Below are 16,598 nucleotides of genomic sequence, written 5' to 3' on the forward strand. Positions count from 1 at the left end.
CAATATAGATAAAGACTCACTTAAGTTACACAAAAAACATCTCTATAATGTTTTTGAAAGCACAAAAACTGTGATTTTCACAATCTTAATCATCCCATTTCAACAGACAGGCTAAGTGATACACAGAAGGTCATGCTTCTAATGACTACAAGAGCAAATACTAAAATGAATGGAGGGAAAAAACTCTCCAAACAAAAAACATAGAGCTAAAAATAAACCTGTAGCAATCTGCAAAAAAAAAAAGAAAAAAAGCTTTCCAAACTTCTATCTCTTCAATGAAAAAAAACAATAGTGAGAGCTACACCAAGTACCCTGAACTATGTGCTGGAATGTTATGATCATAAACCCTACAGGAGTTGTGGAAAAACAAAATGCAATGTAGTTCTCAAAACCATTTTAGACAAACTTCATTTCTAATTCTGAGCATAAAAATCTTAACATTCATAGCCAAACTACCTATTATAAACCAAAATATCTGGGGAAAGCTTGATCTTCAATAACTTTCATTCTGCGTTTAAAAAAAAAAAAAGTGGGGGGAGAGGAAACACACTATTTTATACCGTGGTATGCTCCCTGACACGTAGGCTCTACCATGAACTAGCTGTATAATTGTGGGCAATGCAGATAATGCATGTTTTCTCATATGTAAAATAAAGAAGCTGGAATCAGTGATTTTAGGAATCCTCACATTCCAAATTCATGCAATCTTTATGTATAATAATTACTTGATAACATGCCTCTGCCCACACCCCCATCAAAACTCTGGGCCAATCAAACTACAAATGGTCTCTTTTTTAAATCTTTTTCTTTCGTTTATTTTATGATGATCTACAAAATTTAAGTCTATTCTGTAGTATGACAGTACTGACTAAATGCACCCAACAGAATTTAAGCTCCAAGAATGGCAGAGTCTCGTTAACTACATAAATCTCTAGCACCCAACAGTACACAGATCTTACACATAGATGAGCACATAGCTGAGAAATAAGAGATAACCTTGCAAGACAATTATGAATAATGTCCATTAGAAAGATACTATGAACAGTGAATACTTTTTTTTGAAAAGAAATATAATGAAGGAAAAATAATTTTTAAAGCAGTAAAACAAAAGCTTAAATTGATATAAAAGAAATATCTATGGCTAAAAAAGCTTGTAAGTTCTGATGTATCTTTTTTTTCTGAATTAACAAAAGCAGTATTTATCTTTTTCCTTTCAGGTTTGAGATGTAAATGACACATAGGCCTGTAAATTTGAAGTGTACAGAATAACAATTTGACTTATAGACACAATGAAATGATTACCACACTAAGTTTAGAGAACATCCATCTCATATAGATACAAATTAAAAGAAAAAAATTTTTTCTATATAAATCTCAAGATTTACTCTCTCAGCAAACTTTCACATATAATATACAGAAATGTAAATTACATTTATCTTGCTGTACTTTATATCCCTAGGACTTACTTGTCTTATAACTGGAAGATTTTGCCTTCTGGTTACCTTCATCCAATTCCCCCAACCCCCACCTCTGATCTCCTTTTCTATGAGTCTGCCTTTGAAGTGAAATTCACCTACAACACTCTTTAGATCCTGGTGTACAACAGTGATTGGATATTTCTATACATTTCAAAATGATCACCACAGTAAGTCTAGTTACCATCTGTCATCATAAAGATACTGCATTATTATTGACAATATGCCCCACGCAGTACATTTTATACTGGTGATTCATTTATTTTGTACCTGGAAATTTGTACCTCTCAATTTCCCTCACCCATTTCTCTCATCTTTCTCACCCCCCGACCCCAATCCCCCATTCAGGCAACCACCTGTTTGTTCCCTGTATCTATGACTCTATTCACTTTTATTACCTTTGTTCATTTGTTACGTTTTTTTGGGATTCCACATATAAGTAAACACAAAGCATTTGTCTTTCTCTCTTTTACTGCACTTAGCATAATACTGTTTAGGTCCATCCATGTCAACTTTTTGTTTTTTGTTGAACAAAATATTTAATATTATAGAAGAATTAAGTTAGGTGACTTCTCAAATCTTGATTATAGAGGTCATTAAACACAATACATTATTTTAAAAATATTTTTAAACTCCCAAAGTTTTGAAATTATTTCCTAACATTTAAGTATTTGTTTAGAAGGTTTCACAAATAATACAATATAACACCAAAAATGCATCTTTGCATAAAAATCAAGTAATTCCAAGAGAAAACTTACTACCTGCTATATTGTTTCAGTACAGCTATTATTATTATAAATAATTCAAAACATTTTATTACATTTATACATAAAAAGTCATCATTTAATACCTTAGCAGTAAAAATTTTACATATTTAGGTACACTTAAAATTTCTTTTACAAGTAAGTTTACTATGTAATCTAAGCCTATCTCTGGTTTTCAAAAATCATGTACCTGTGGACTGTGTTGATTTGTTCCATGTGGACTTGTGCCAGAAAGAAATTTCACTAACACATGAATCAGGTTTGCATCTGAAACCAGCAGATGGGCAGTACTCTCCTGAGTTCCAATGGTACTACTGGAACCAGCTATAAAGCATTAAAAAAGAGAAAAAGTTCTCAAGAAATAGTCTGAGACAGTGGAACTGCAGTATTTAAAACATCTCTTGGTTTCAAAGAAAACTCATAGATTCCTGGTAGTTACTAAAAACAATCTAAACCTCTACTGTACTGACTGAGCCTCACTCTCTATTTTCCTCTACCATAGATTTCTTGCCTCCTTTCTGGAGGTGAAAAATACCTAGTTTAATGTTTATCTTATCAGTATACAGACAAGTCGAAAAGAAATAACTAAATGCTTAGTGTCCTTTTGGTAAGTCCTTTTACTAAGTAATCACTGTCCCCTTCTAGAAATAAAGATCTATTTTTCAGATAAAGTTTAACCCAGCTTTTGAAAATAAACTGAGGTAAAATTTATTCATTTTAGCATGTCAGCTACATAAAGACTGTATACTGTTAAAATATATACTGACAATACAACAGTTTTTTGAAGTGAACAAAATAATCGAGTCAAATCTACCATCAGTCTCATATAGAAAGTGAAAGTCTTAGTGGTTTAGCATGTTGGAGTCTTTGCGAACCCATGGACTGTGGCCCGCCAGGCTTCTCTGTCTATGGGATTTTCCCGGCAAGAATACTGGAGTGGGTAGTCATTCCCTTTTCCAGGGGATCTTCCTGACATAGGGATTAAATTGGGTCTCCTGAACTTCAGGCAGATTTTTTACTGTCTTGAGCCACCAGGGAAGTTTCTTTCTTAAAAGTTTCAAAAATTAATTTTACTATCTTAAACAGGAAATAAAGAAGTGGGGTAAAGAAAGTAGGAAACTATTAGGAGTTTGGAATCTGAGAAGAAACAAGTAGGTTCCACGAAAACAGATTTTAGATGTGAAAAACACAAACTGAGGTATCTAGTCATATACGTTCACGAATATATTAATAAATAAACCATTTTTAAGTGCTAAGTTACTTTAAAAAGAATAAATAACCAGTACAAGACACAGGCTAACATTAAATACTTGATTTTGTACTCTAAAAGTAATCAATTTTTAAAACTAAAAGCTTTTAGAAGGTAAAAATATAATTTAAACTTGTAATTATAGATACATGGGAGTATATAATCAAAGTAAAGAAGCACAAAGGACAAGACACATTAAGAACAAGTCTAACAGAGACGTATTCAAATAAGAAATTCAATCATTTTCACAACTATTCCACTTCTTGGAAATATCTTTTTAAGAACCTGATAGTAAGAAAAATAAAGTGTATGTCAGAGATATAAAGGACTTACGGTCAGAGATATAACTTACGGTTAAGCTGCATGTTTGTCATGAGAGTTAGACTATGAAGCACAAGGCACCATGTCCGGAGCAAAGTATTGGGATACCAAGCTAACACCGTGAGAAAGCTGGTTATTGATGCTACGTGGAAAGAGAAAGGGGAAATTTTTACTCAAGAAATAGCAAATGTTTACTAAGAATTAAAACGAAGAGAATTTAAAACCATGACATTATTTTTTAAATCAATTCACTAGTGTCCTCAAAAAATAAATAAGATTTTCCCATTAAATATAACTAAAGCACTAGTGTCAGCAACATTTTATGTCTAAATTTAAAGCTCATTCCATGACAAATAACATGTCATCACTACACATTTGTCATCCTTTTCAAACTATAGGCTATATACAGTTTGTTTTTTACTAAATATCCTCATATTCTGCAAAACCAAAAACTGAAAATAATAGGGCATCTTGGAAAGACAGAGGTGGGGCAGACCATTCAAAATCAATGCAACTTCCCAGGAAAAGCACAAACTAAAACAATAACTAAGTCACCTACAAGGCATAGATAAGAAGCACGTGTGACAGGTGGAGAAATGAAAAAAGGTATTAAAAATAAGCAAACATAATATAGAGCATTTAATTGTGCCCTTAAAGCACCAAGTAAAATTGGCTGATTCCAGATCCCAGGCGGGAAACATATATAGACTGCAACAAGTATCATACTAAAACCTAAAGAAGATGTTCTGTATTTCACAAAAATCAAAACCAAAACAATCTAAAAAGAAAGCATCTTACTGACTGCAAACAGCATAATTTCATCAATAAACAATGATTATGACAGAAACGTAAGAAATATTTTTAAATCATGAACTTATATTTATTAAAGAAACTAAGTGGTCTAGATTATAGACTACTTGAGAACCAATTAACTTTAATTTTAAAATACAAAAAATTTCCAACGTTTTTTCTGCCTCCATTATACAAACTGTACGTCCAAAGGGTGACATGATAGCACATTAAAGGAAGTTTCTCTTTATGGAAGTATTGATATTTCAAGATAAGTAAAAAAAGCAATAACAAAGTCAGACTATTTTCATTTTGAAACTTCCTGTGAATGGCTAGTAATTCTAGGCATTAATCATCAATGCCTACTAACAACACAAAAACAAACAACCTATGAAACTGCCTTTAAATAATAGAACAAAAATTCAGATTAAGCTCCAGGTCTAACTACCAAACTACCATTTTTTTTGACAAAAAACTGTGCAAAGGAATGGGAAAAAAAAAGACAGGAGGAATTTTAAAACATAATTAAAATGTGCAGACCCTCTACAGATTCTATCTCTAATAAACAAAAAAGTTTTGTTAACAGTTTAGACAACTGGAAATTTGAATACTGACCAAATATCTGACGACAGTAAGAAATAATTAATACTTCTTAAGAGTCAGACATGGGGCTGAGCGACTGAACTGAACCCTTGTTTATGTTTAACGTTTTTCACAATAATAAAATTTAAAAAAGAGATGGGAACAAAATTTATAACAATAATCATGAATACAGTGAAACACATGGAAACCTAACAAGTAAAGTAGGGCTGGCTCCTGTAGAGACAAACGTAAGCAGGCCCAGGGGACAGCACAGTTGTCACTAAGGCTGAGAGACGGGCCACATGAGGCCCACGTGTGATGCACATCGCCAGACAGAAAGCACCAGGAACAAATAACTATTACTTTTCTTTAAACAGATTCCTGTAACCAGAGCTGAAAGCAAGTTCTATTCCTATTGAAGGATATTATTCAAGTCCCGCAATTCCCACATTGCTGCACTTCTCAAGGAAAGAACAAAATGAATGAACACAACTTCTACAAAAAAATTGATATCTTTCTCCAATCTACTAATTCTCCTAGAGTTACTGCACATTTTTAAAAAGCACCAGTTGCAAAAGAATAGCTTACGGGACTTTCCCGTGGTTAAGAACCCGCCTTGCAGTGCAGAGGACAAGAATTCAATGCCTGGTAGGGGAACTAATCCCATGTGCCTCACCCAGAGAGTCCGTGCACCACAGCAAAAGACGCAACAAGAATCACACAATCAAGATCCTGTGTGCCGCAACTAAGACCCAATAACTAACCCCGACACTGCCAAATGAATAAAGAATTAAAAACAAAAAAGAATAGCTTATGAACAAGACAATACTTTAAGGAAATACAATGTAAAGATTAACAGAACACTGTAGAGTTTATGTCTGACAGACATAATACAGATCAGAGAATACAGTTTTCTGTCCTCTTTCCTGCTAATTAATAAGTTAGTATATTAAAATAGGTGATTTTTTTTTTACTAAAACATTACAACCATGATAAAGATTATTAACCTAATCATTTTTTTTTAACTTACTTTATGCTATGTAAATGATTTTCCTTCAAATAAATCTTACCTTGATTTAATGTAATAACAGGTATTCGATTAGCATTATATAAAAAAATGTCTGCTCCATTTTCTTTGTTTCCAGATGAACTAGAATTCAGACTCAATGTGAGCCACAACTGGAGAAGTGATTCCAACTGAAAAGCAATGAAAATTGACAGAAAGAAAATGTACCCATGATATCATGAAATACCATGTAAACAAAAAAACTTATGTATGAATCCTTACAGTTATGAGTAAATAATTTGTCAATTAAATATTATTTTTAGTTACTTCAATTCAGGTGAAGAGCAAACATCTTAAAAATCTAGATCAAATGAAATTTAACTAAATTAAAATTTATAATTTACCAAATACAAATGTTTTACTAAATTAAAAGAGGTGACTCAAGTCTTTAAATACCAGTGTGTGTATAATATGCAGTTAGAACTAAAGAAGTAAAGTTTAAAATCATAAAAATAAAAAATTGATGAACTGTGGTTAATTAAAATAACTCCAAGATTTTTCCATCTGAATATGACAAAGAAATCATCCCCGTCTGATTGAGACTGATCTTTCTAGTTATTTCATCTTTTCCAGGCCGGCAACAATGTCTAAAAATACACCATTTCTCCTGAAGTCATACCTGAACATGATGGACTTGAAGCATGGAAAAAAGTTTGTTGAAACAAACATTTAACATTGGGACAGACGATAACTGTACAATAAGCTGGCTGGACTGGTTTGCTGCTTGTAAGCCCCCTAGAAGTGAATCATCTGTTCCGGTGGGAGACTGTGATACTGAAAATTAAACACAATTGTGATTTTATCACAAAGTAGCAGGAGAAATGTTAACTAGCTATTAATATGTACAGTTAAGTGAAGGTGTTTTTTTTTAAATTAAAATTGCATTTTTTCCCTAATGATTCAGCATTACATTGTTTGAAAACAAGGTTTTACAACATTACTTCAAAGTTCAAAAGAAAAACCACCACAAAGAGAAGCTCCCAAATTCACGGCACTTGTCCACCAAAGGGAAAGAACTTTACTCTCTGGCAATTTCTATCTGCAATTTTCTCCTAATTAATAAGAGGGAGGAAAAAAGCGAAAGAAAGAAGACCCTTGCCTATTTCTTGAGAAGATGGCTTTAGAACAATCTTGACTCTAATCCATTGATTCTCAACCTTAAATGGCACATTAAAATTGTCAGGGAAATATTGAAAAGTACTGATGCGAGGATACACACACCAAACTAACTGAGTATAGATTCATGGTGAGCAGAGAAATAAAGGGATGCTAAGAGAACTTTCTCATATATTTAGAAAGTTTTATATTAAATGAGGAACACAGTTTTGGGAAGAAGAATAATCAAAAGATAGAATATATCAAGATGCAGAACACTACACCAATTCTTAGGTTTTTCTATTTTTTCTATACTTCCTAAGGCAAGAAAAAATGAAAAATGCAAAGCAAAAGAATTCAACTTTACATAGGAAGATCTGAAAACCCAAATTTCTCTATTGAAAAGAATTGTGAACTCTCCTTCAAAGAAGGACATGACATGCTTCCTAGGTTCTAACTAGTACCCTTATACTTTTATTCATCACCATGCCCACCACATTTTCATTTTTCTTGACCTAAGAAAAGTAAAAACATCACCATCTCCCTAGCACAGCTCTATCTTAAGGTAGACAGGCTGCTTTCTCAACTGTACTCACGTGACAGAAGTGGATCTACTGAAGTCTAGCACAACATCAACAGTCAGCAGACCGTGTCCTATTGGCCAAATCTGGCAGGCCACCAGACTCTGTAACACGGTTTTCTTAATAGCCACAGCTATTCACTTAGGTGTATGTTGTCTACAGCTGCTTAAGTCAGCGCAGAACTGCAGAACACAATGCGCAGCCCCAGAGAGCCTAAAATATTTACTACCTGGTCATTCACGATAAAAAGCTTTTCTTCTTTTGCTATAGATAATTTTGGTAGTAGTCCTCTTAATTCTGTAGTTCAGTCAGACCCATTTGGCTATCATCATGATATGTCTTTCATCTTTCATATGTCTTCAAGGAAGATAAAGATGTTACCATCAAGAAACCCACTTGATCATAAATCTGGATATAATGCAACAAACTCCTAGGCAGCTAGCTACGCAGGCTTCCAAAAGAATGTCATTAACCTCACACTACCACAAATAACAACAACATGACTCAAGTTTTTGGACTAATTTAAGAACACTACATGGAGGTGTTCTGTTCCCCTTCTCTCCAAATTCATTAATCCTCTATCTTATCTCTCAACTTGCTACTAAATCAGCAAGGGAGAATTTAAAACCTGTCACTGGTAGTTCCCTGGTGGTACAGTGGGTAGGAATCTGCCTGCCGTGCAACCTCCGGCTCAGGAAGAACCCGCGTGCCGTGGCCAGCAAAGCCCTGTGCCTCAGGTACGGAGCCAGCGCGCCAGAGCCCGAGAGCCGCGACCAATGGGCCTGTGTGTGTGCTCCACAACAAGAGCGGCCACCACAAGGAGAAGCCCACGACTGCAAAAGAGAGTAGCCCCTCGTCACGGCAACTAGAGAAAGCCCTTGCAAAGCAAAAAAGACTCAGTGCAGCCAAAAATAAGTTATAAAAAAATCCATCGTTACTGAGTACATCTGACGATAATCGAGAGATAAACTGTTAAGTATAACACTCTTAAGAGTGGTGACTTTTACATACATGTAGGAGATGTATTTGTTAATGCCTGTAAAATGGAATCTGCTTCCAGGGTAGACATCATTTTCAACATAAGTTCTGCTTGTTGTTCGAGTCCAACTTCTAGGCGAGCATCCAGGGCTACAAAAAACAATTAAAAAACAAAAGCTATTTAATAATTATTATTCATGTCCTACTTCCTACAACAAAATGCTGACATCTGAGCCCCAAACGGTGAGGAATGCATCTTCACAGTAGAACAACCTGGCACGGGTCCCAGAGGTACAGCAGGTAACAGTATCTGGGCAAAGGAGGCTAGAGACGGGACAGTGGAGATACAGAGGCACCAAGTAAGGGAGGTGATGACAATGAAAGCAAATAAATTAAGGATAACGAGACTCAAGCACCTTGCTATCAAGAGAAAAGAGAAATATGAACAAAGGAAAAATGAAGCCTATGGAGTTAGATTAGTTAGATTAACTGATGTATCAATGTGAACTTGCGGCATGCTAGATAGACAGACAAATACAGAAATAAATATAACCACAAATGTGTGTACACATTCCCTAGATTTGTCCATCAAGAGACCACAGAAACAGCCCCAAATTAGCAACAAGTTTATCTAGTACTCAAATCTTGAATTCTTCCACTAAAAGGTTTTGAAACATCTTTTTTGTTCATGAAGTGGCTAATTCTCAGTCTGGGAAAGTAAATGATGAGCTTGGGGCATCTTGTTATGCCAAAAAACAGGGAAATGTTCAAAGAAAGATGAGGATATGTCAAAAAAAAAAAAAAAAACAACAACAACAGAGACCAGTTTAAAGGAGATATCACTGGTCAAATCAGGGCAATTTGAATATCAAAATAAATAATGATAACTGAATTTACCCAATGCATAGAACTATACATTTTAAAATGGCTAAAATGGAAAACTTTATGTTCCCTATATTTTAAGACAAATAAATAATGGTAATAACAAATTATAACACACTGAATAAAAAAAGGAAACCACTTGTCTATTCAGAAGTAAATGGATAAACTATTAACTTCTTTTAAAAAAAATAAGTTTCCAAGTATTCTTCTGTCACTCCAACCAATAAACATTTTTTTTTACAAAAGGGAAAAGAATAATTTTTCACTGGAAAATTTTGATAGACAACTCTTTTATCAAGTAATTAGACTGAAGACCACCAGCAATGATCCAAATTAAAATCATGAGCGACCTAATAGGATGCAATAAGAAAAACCCGACACTATAGTTTCCTAATATTACGGCCAAAGTCACATAAGCACAATCTAATCATGAGGAAATAGCATACAAACCCCAAGTGAGGGAAATTCTACCAAAGAACTGGCTTATAATCTTCAAAAGCATCCAGATCATGAAAGTCACCTCTGTAAAAGTGTGGCGAACTGATTAATGCTGAAGAGATACGGTAACTATAGTTCACCCACGAAAAACACTTTGAACTGCACAAGTCAACTTACACGGATTTTTTTTCAATAAATATATACTCCACGACCCACTTGGCTGAATGCATGGATGCAAAGGGCTTCCCAGGTGGCACTAGTGGTAAAGAACTTGCCTGCCAATGCAGGAGACCTAAGACACTCAGGTTCGATCCATGGATTGGGAAGATTCCCTAAAGGAAGGCACAGTGACCCACTCCAATATTCTTGCCTAGAGAATCCCCATAGGCAAAGCAGACTGGCTGGCTGCAACCATTAAGGTCACACAGAGTCAGACAGGACTTAAGTGACTTAACACACACACACACACACACACACACACACATGCACACACACACACACACACATGTGCGCGCAACTTTAGAGAGAAAGAACCAACTGTAAAGTTACATACAGACTTTCAACTGTGTGGGAGTGAGCCCTTCTGCTCCACCATTACTCAAGGGTCAACTGTAAAATGCAACGCACACTTTTGTACTGGATCATTTTGCATAAAGGACATTATTTAGACACAACTGCTGAAACCTGAATGGAGTCTTGGTTAGTATTAATGTTAATTTCCTGATTTTGATGGACTGTGCTTCCTGATGTGTTTATGTAGAAGAAATGTCCTGCTTTGTAAAACAAAACAAAATAGAAAAATATCAGATTAACAACTTACTCCCAAATGGGTCAGGATAAAGCTGTTCTCTGTATTATACTTCTAACTTTTCAGTAAATAGCTGAATGTATGGTTGATTCAAAATTTAAGAAAATATTTCATTGAAAAAAGAGTTATATACTCTGTGACTAGAAGAGTGCAAAAATAATACTCGACATGATTTCATTCTGCTTACAAATAAAATATAAATTTCCTATTATAATAACAATAAAAATAAAAGAAAGTGCAATAACAATAAAAATAATTAAAACGACTGGCAAACTCACACAACTCACAAGTATATTTTGCTAAGTGTTATTTTGAGAAACAAAAGATGGACCATAAATAGAAATGCTTCCAAACTGACCAACACACAGCTCTCAGTGTCAGTCACTCTCAAGGCACCCCTGCAATAATAAACTCTCTCAGCATACATTCAGGATCAAATTCTCAGGAGACCAAGAATACACAAACTGAGAACTTGTTTTAAGAATAGCTTGTCTTGATAACAGCGCCTCACTTACCCTGAGACACTGAAACACTAACTGTCTGTGATCCATTCTTCTCTGCATTTGCTGGTGGCTTTGCTACAGGAATTCCAAGACCTCCAATGTACGGGTTGTAATTGTAGGTACCATAATCAGCACCCCAATAGTCATACCATGTACTGCTTATTGGCTTAAAAAAATAGAAAAAACTGTGGTTTATTTTTGACTCTTCACTAAGAGTAACGTATTATTTATACCACCTTAACTCAAACAGGGCTACAAAGTAAACATTCCCCTTACCCTTTAAGTTTTTAAAACATAAACTTAATGATCCATAGGAATGGTTCAGAATAGTCCACTGTATCCCCAAGTCTAAAAAGACCTTATTTATTAGAATCTACCATCTTAATAATATCCCTTACAAACAAAATAAACTAAAGTATTAGAGATGTATCTCTTTTAGAAAGAGTAGCGGCTAGTAAAGACGTAGATTCTGCAATGAACTCAACCAGGATGAGCTTAAATGCTGCTTAAAACATCAGTACTCCATAACCTTACCTCCTATGTTTATTAATGGTTCTTATTAACATTTAAGATAATATTAGCAGCTATATTAAAAAAATGATGTCAGTTCTCCTTATAACATTCTAATAGTATCATAAAAAATCTACTATAGTATCTATAGTAATTTAATTTTGAGCAAACTAAATAAAGGGTTACATTAAGTGTATACTTTCCTCTTTTAAGTAATCAATAAACCAGAAGTATAAGATGAAAGATTTTAATTGCTAAGAATATTTTAGTGGATCATACCTTAAAGACTTTGGCTGCAAGAGGATCCTTTTCCAAATCAATATCTAAAGGATCAATGTCAACTTCCATTAGATCCTGAAGTAGCTCAAGGTCAATTTCTTTATCTTTTTCCAAAGAGGAAAGAGGAGGTGCACCTTCAAATAATTTAAAGTGATTTTTTTTGGTGGAATATATAAAATTTACCCAATATACTACTGCTTTTAATTACAAAGTAATTGCATTTACTTAAATATAAAATGTTTCTGATACAGAAGTCTCTAAATTTTTATACTTGACAATTAAGCAGAAGTAAGTACACAAACACATCACCCTATAACACACAATTAAAAACACCAGTGCAATAGTATGTAACTTCCTAGGGGAAAAGACCATAGGATTAGTCCTTGTTGAATCAAGTTACATAAACTTTGTTATTAAAAATAATCACTAACCATTTCTAGAATGAACAATATTATTCATTTTATTGCCTCAAACATTTAATTCATAAATTACACCCAATAGTTAGGGAAAGAAAACCCATTATTAAAGTGAAAAGTAAAGTTTTAAGAACACTGCTATTCACCTTATTTTTCTATCATGAGTTAGAAACTATTCTGCTCTCAGATGATTGCAAATGCTTGACCAGCCTTTTATGCCTTCCAACCTTTCTCTTCCTTTCTTTCTCACCCTTTTTTATTCAACATATATTCATACAATGTCAAGAAAACATCAGACTCATTAGGGTTTGAGTATATGAAGATCAAAAAATAAATCTCTACCTTCCAATAAATTAACAGGGGTTCAAAGGTGAGGGTACACAACAGAAATTAAACCAAATACAGCATGGTAGCTGCTACTGGAGACAATCAAGGAAGTAGGGAGCACCAACAGCAGTCTCCACCATAGCTGGTGGTGACGGGAAAAGCTTCTTGGAGGAGGGTAGCTGTATGTGAATCTCAGACAAGAAGTCCACTATGTAAACTAGAGAAGAAAGTCTACTCCAGGTAAAGGGACTATCAGACAGAAAGGATAAAATCATGAGAGACTCTAAGTAATGAAACAAATGAAATGACTGTAGCATTGCAATATATAAGGAAATAACTTAAACAGAGTCTTGAAAAGTAGGGAGTACACCACAAAGGTTTGTACATGCTAAGATGCACACTATAGTTTTGAAAAGGCAGAAAACAAAGAAAGAAAAAGGCAAGAGCCATTGCTGTCTTTACCACTGTGTATTTTTAACTGCTTTCTAGCTTGTAATTCCTTCCACAGAGCCAAGACTGTGTCAAAATAACATGGAAACTGAGAAAGGATACCATTTTACTAGAAAAAGCATGCAAAGTGCTTCCCCGGTGGCTCAGCAGTGAAGAATCCGCCTGCCAATGCAGGAGACAGGAGATCAGTCTGGGTCAGGGAAGACCACACCTGCCGCGGAGCACTAACCCTGTTTGCCACAACTGAGCCTGTGATCTAGAGCCCAGGAACTGAAACCACTGAAGCCTGTGCACCCAGAGCCGGTGCTCTGCACCAAGAGAAGACACCACAGTCAGAAGCCCACACACTGCAATGAGGAGTAGCGCCCACTCACCAAAACTACAAAAAGGCCCATGCAGTGATGAAGAACCAGCACAGGCATAAACAAATAAAGAAAAATTATTTTTAAAAAGAAGCATGCAGAAAACCAAAGTAAAACCTGTTTATCAGAAAAATACTGACATGGTTACTAAGGCCAAAGACTTACTATAAAAATTTTACACTTCATTAATATTCTTAATTTTGAAATTTAAGTTCACATTTTTTAAAAAAGAGCTAAGGATATGTTTAGTTAAAAAGCAAAGGATGTACCTGTCATATCATGTGTCAAAGGTTCATCAATGGTTTCCAGCAGCTGAACTGAAGACTGCTGCAGGGAGTCGTCCGAGTCACCAGCTGTTGCACCTACATCATCACTCACTGTTCCTTCCTCCATGGCTTCTGCAGCTACTGGAGCCAGCAATTCTCCTGCAGGTGAGAAAATCATCACCTTAACTGCTTTAGTAATTAGTAAAGACACCCAAAACATATTTTTTCATCTAGTATGGAGAATAGCATGTACACTCTACCAACCATAAAAGATTCTGAGGCAAATGAGTCCTCATTTATCCAAGGAAATGCTAGGGCCTTCCACTGCACTAACTTCAAATGCTAAATAGTAAAAACATAAAATGTGTGCCTTATGAACAAGGAGTCATTATCATCACTTTAAATATATTAACTCACTTATTCATCAAAATAACAATAAAGATGTTTTTATTATCCTTATTTTACAGATGAAAAAAACTGAGGAATAGGGAGTACCTTCCTCAAGCATACCAAGAGAACTTGGAAGCAGCCCATTGCTGGTATTAATAAGGAAGCAGACTAGCTCCCGTATACCTGCACTTTATAACCTAATTCCTCCATAAACACTTGCATTTATCACAGGTGGTAACATAATTAAACACAGAAATAATTCAAAAAGGTTGCTACTGCTGAGATAAGACATTTTACACTCCTGAGGGGTACAATTTCCTTTAATGATTAGTCAAGCATCAACAAGCTCATTTTGATATACCTTATTAAAAATAAATCCTAACAAACCTGCTAAAATATCCTGTAGCATACAAGTTAAGGAATATTGAGCCCAAGCACCACCCCAAGATATATCTCCTCTATTGAAGTCAGTTCCAACCAAAAGTAATAGCAGTCTTTCCAGTTGGGGTTCGTTCACAATCTCACACAGATGTATAGTTGGCCTCGTGGCATTTGCAATGCGTGCAAGAACCTGTAATACATTTTATAAAATCATACACTTAAGTAGCCATTACATGTTTTCTCCAAAAATAAAGCAGTGAAGTAACTTTTCAAATAGAATGCATCTGATGTCAAAATATAACTGTTTGACATGAAATGCAAAGGAAATGTAACTTCATGGATCAAAAGTTAAAATCCGGGTAAAAAAATGAGTTGAAAAGTTCAATTTCTACAAACAATGAATATGCTACAGGAAAACCTTCAGGGCTTTTCCCTCTGGAGGAGGGAAAGGCTACCCACTCCAGTATTCTGGCCAGTAGAATTCCATGGACTGTATAGTCCCTGTGGTCACAGAGTCAGACATGACTGAGAGACTTTCACTTCACTTCACACTATTTACATTTCAAGTCTACATTAATCTAGTTTTAACTAGATTAAAAATGTATAATAGGTCTCCTAAAAATAAGTGCCCAAGTATTTCTAAAATCTTTCAAGGCACATTAAAAAAAACTAAACTGCATAAAAGGAAAACCAAAGCACTTTTATTTCTCTTAAAACTCAATTTAAAACTGTATTTTTGGGGTTTTCTGCCCCCTTCTGATGTCTAATGTCAGACGCTTTCTCTATCCCTTTTATACTTTAATAAACTCTATTGCACAAAAAAAAAAAAAAAAAAACTATTTTTTTCTTCATTCTTTTTCTTATTCTCTAAGCCTGTAATTATAAATTAGGCCTATTAGTTTACTTACCTTACAAACAAATAATAAGAGATCTGCATGGCATGTAAAATCCATAGAGAGGAGAAATAGGACAAGTTTCTGGACTACTGAAATACAACGTTCATGGGCCAGAGTAAATGGAAGTGGTTCTATCTCTGGACTTTCTTTTGTTGTTGTAACTTCTGTGTCTAAATTAGAACGAGACCACTCCGCTGTCCGACGTAACCGAATCAAATCCTTAAAGTGCTATACACAGAAATTTACAATATTAAGTCAATGTTTATTGAATGAAAATTCTTTCAATATGAGTTTATTTCTGGGATGAAAATATACACTCAGTAAACCTACAACTTGAAAGAATACGATTTTTAAGCAAACCATAAGCTTCAAAAAGTAAGATTATTAAAAACTATACTGACAATATATGCCTTTGTCTATTTTAGAATAATGCATCAGATGTCTGACAGAATTTCAGAAAGGAGGAATTCTATAAAAAGGCTCTATTAGGGCAAATCTATTACTTTAAATATTACCAAAACACCCTAAACATAATCTTTAAAGGTGAATGGTAAAGAAACCTATACATACAAAGCATAGAGTATTAGTTCATTTCAAATTTTGCTGGAATAATTGTAATCTCATATTTATAGAAACACAATATGCAAACTTCGTTGCTATTGAAATGCTATCCCCCAAGTTGAAAAAAAAAAAGTCATTATTTTTAAAACAACTTTAAAAATCACTGAAATTAATTTTCACTTAGAATGGACACATTAAGAAAACCGTACACATCCTGAATCCTTTTATC

At 34.5% G+C, this 16,598-nt stretch overlaps 1 protein-coding gene across 8 annotated transcripts in view; it reads right to left on the bottom strand.

The window, feature by feature from the left end:
* Positions 1–16,598, bottom strand: part of BIRC6 (baculoviral IAP repeat containing 6) — a 208,280-nt gene that overhangs the window by 94,804 nt on the left and 96,878 nt on the right. For all 8 annotated transcript variants that reach the window (XR_009694811.1, XM_061155637.1, XM_061155638.1 and 5 more), the window contains 10 exons: positions 15,821–16,036; positions 14,919–15,102; positions 14,145–14,300; positions 12,321–12,454; positions 11,544–11,697; positions 8,934–9,050; positions 6,866–7,020; positions 6,251–6,377; positions 3,841–3,951; positions 2,430–2,563 (listed from right to left, as the gene is read on the bottom strand). Coding sequence is in view for 7 of the 8 variants with exons in the window: in XM_061155637.1 (XP_061011620.1) it covers positions 2,430–2,563; positions 3,841–3,951; positions 6,251–6,377; positions 6,866–7,020; positions 8,934–9,050; positions 11,544–11,697; positions 12,321–12,454; positions 14,145–14,300; positions 14,919–15,102; positions 15,821–16,036 (1,488 nt within the window). In the remaining variant the exon portion in view is untranslated. The remainder of the gene's footprint in view (positions 1–2,429; positions 2,564–3,840; positions 3,952–6,250; positions 6,378–6,865; positions 7,021–8,933; positions 9,051–11,543; positions 11,698–12,320; positions 12,455–14,144; positions 14,301–14,918; positions 15,103–15,820; positions 16,037–16,598) is intronic.

Source organism: Dama dama, chromosome 11 (assembly GCF_033118175.1).
Source record: "Dama dama isolate Ldn47 chromosome 11, ASM3311817v1, whole genome shotgun sequence".
NCBI lineage: Eukaryota > Metazoa > Chordata > Mammalia > Artiodactyla > Cervidae > Dama > Dama dama.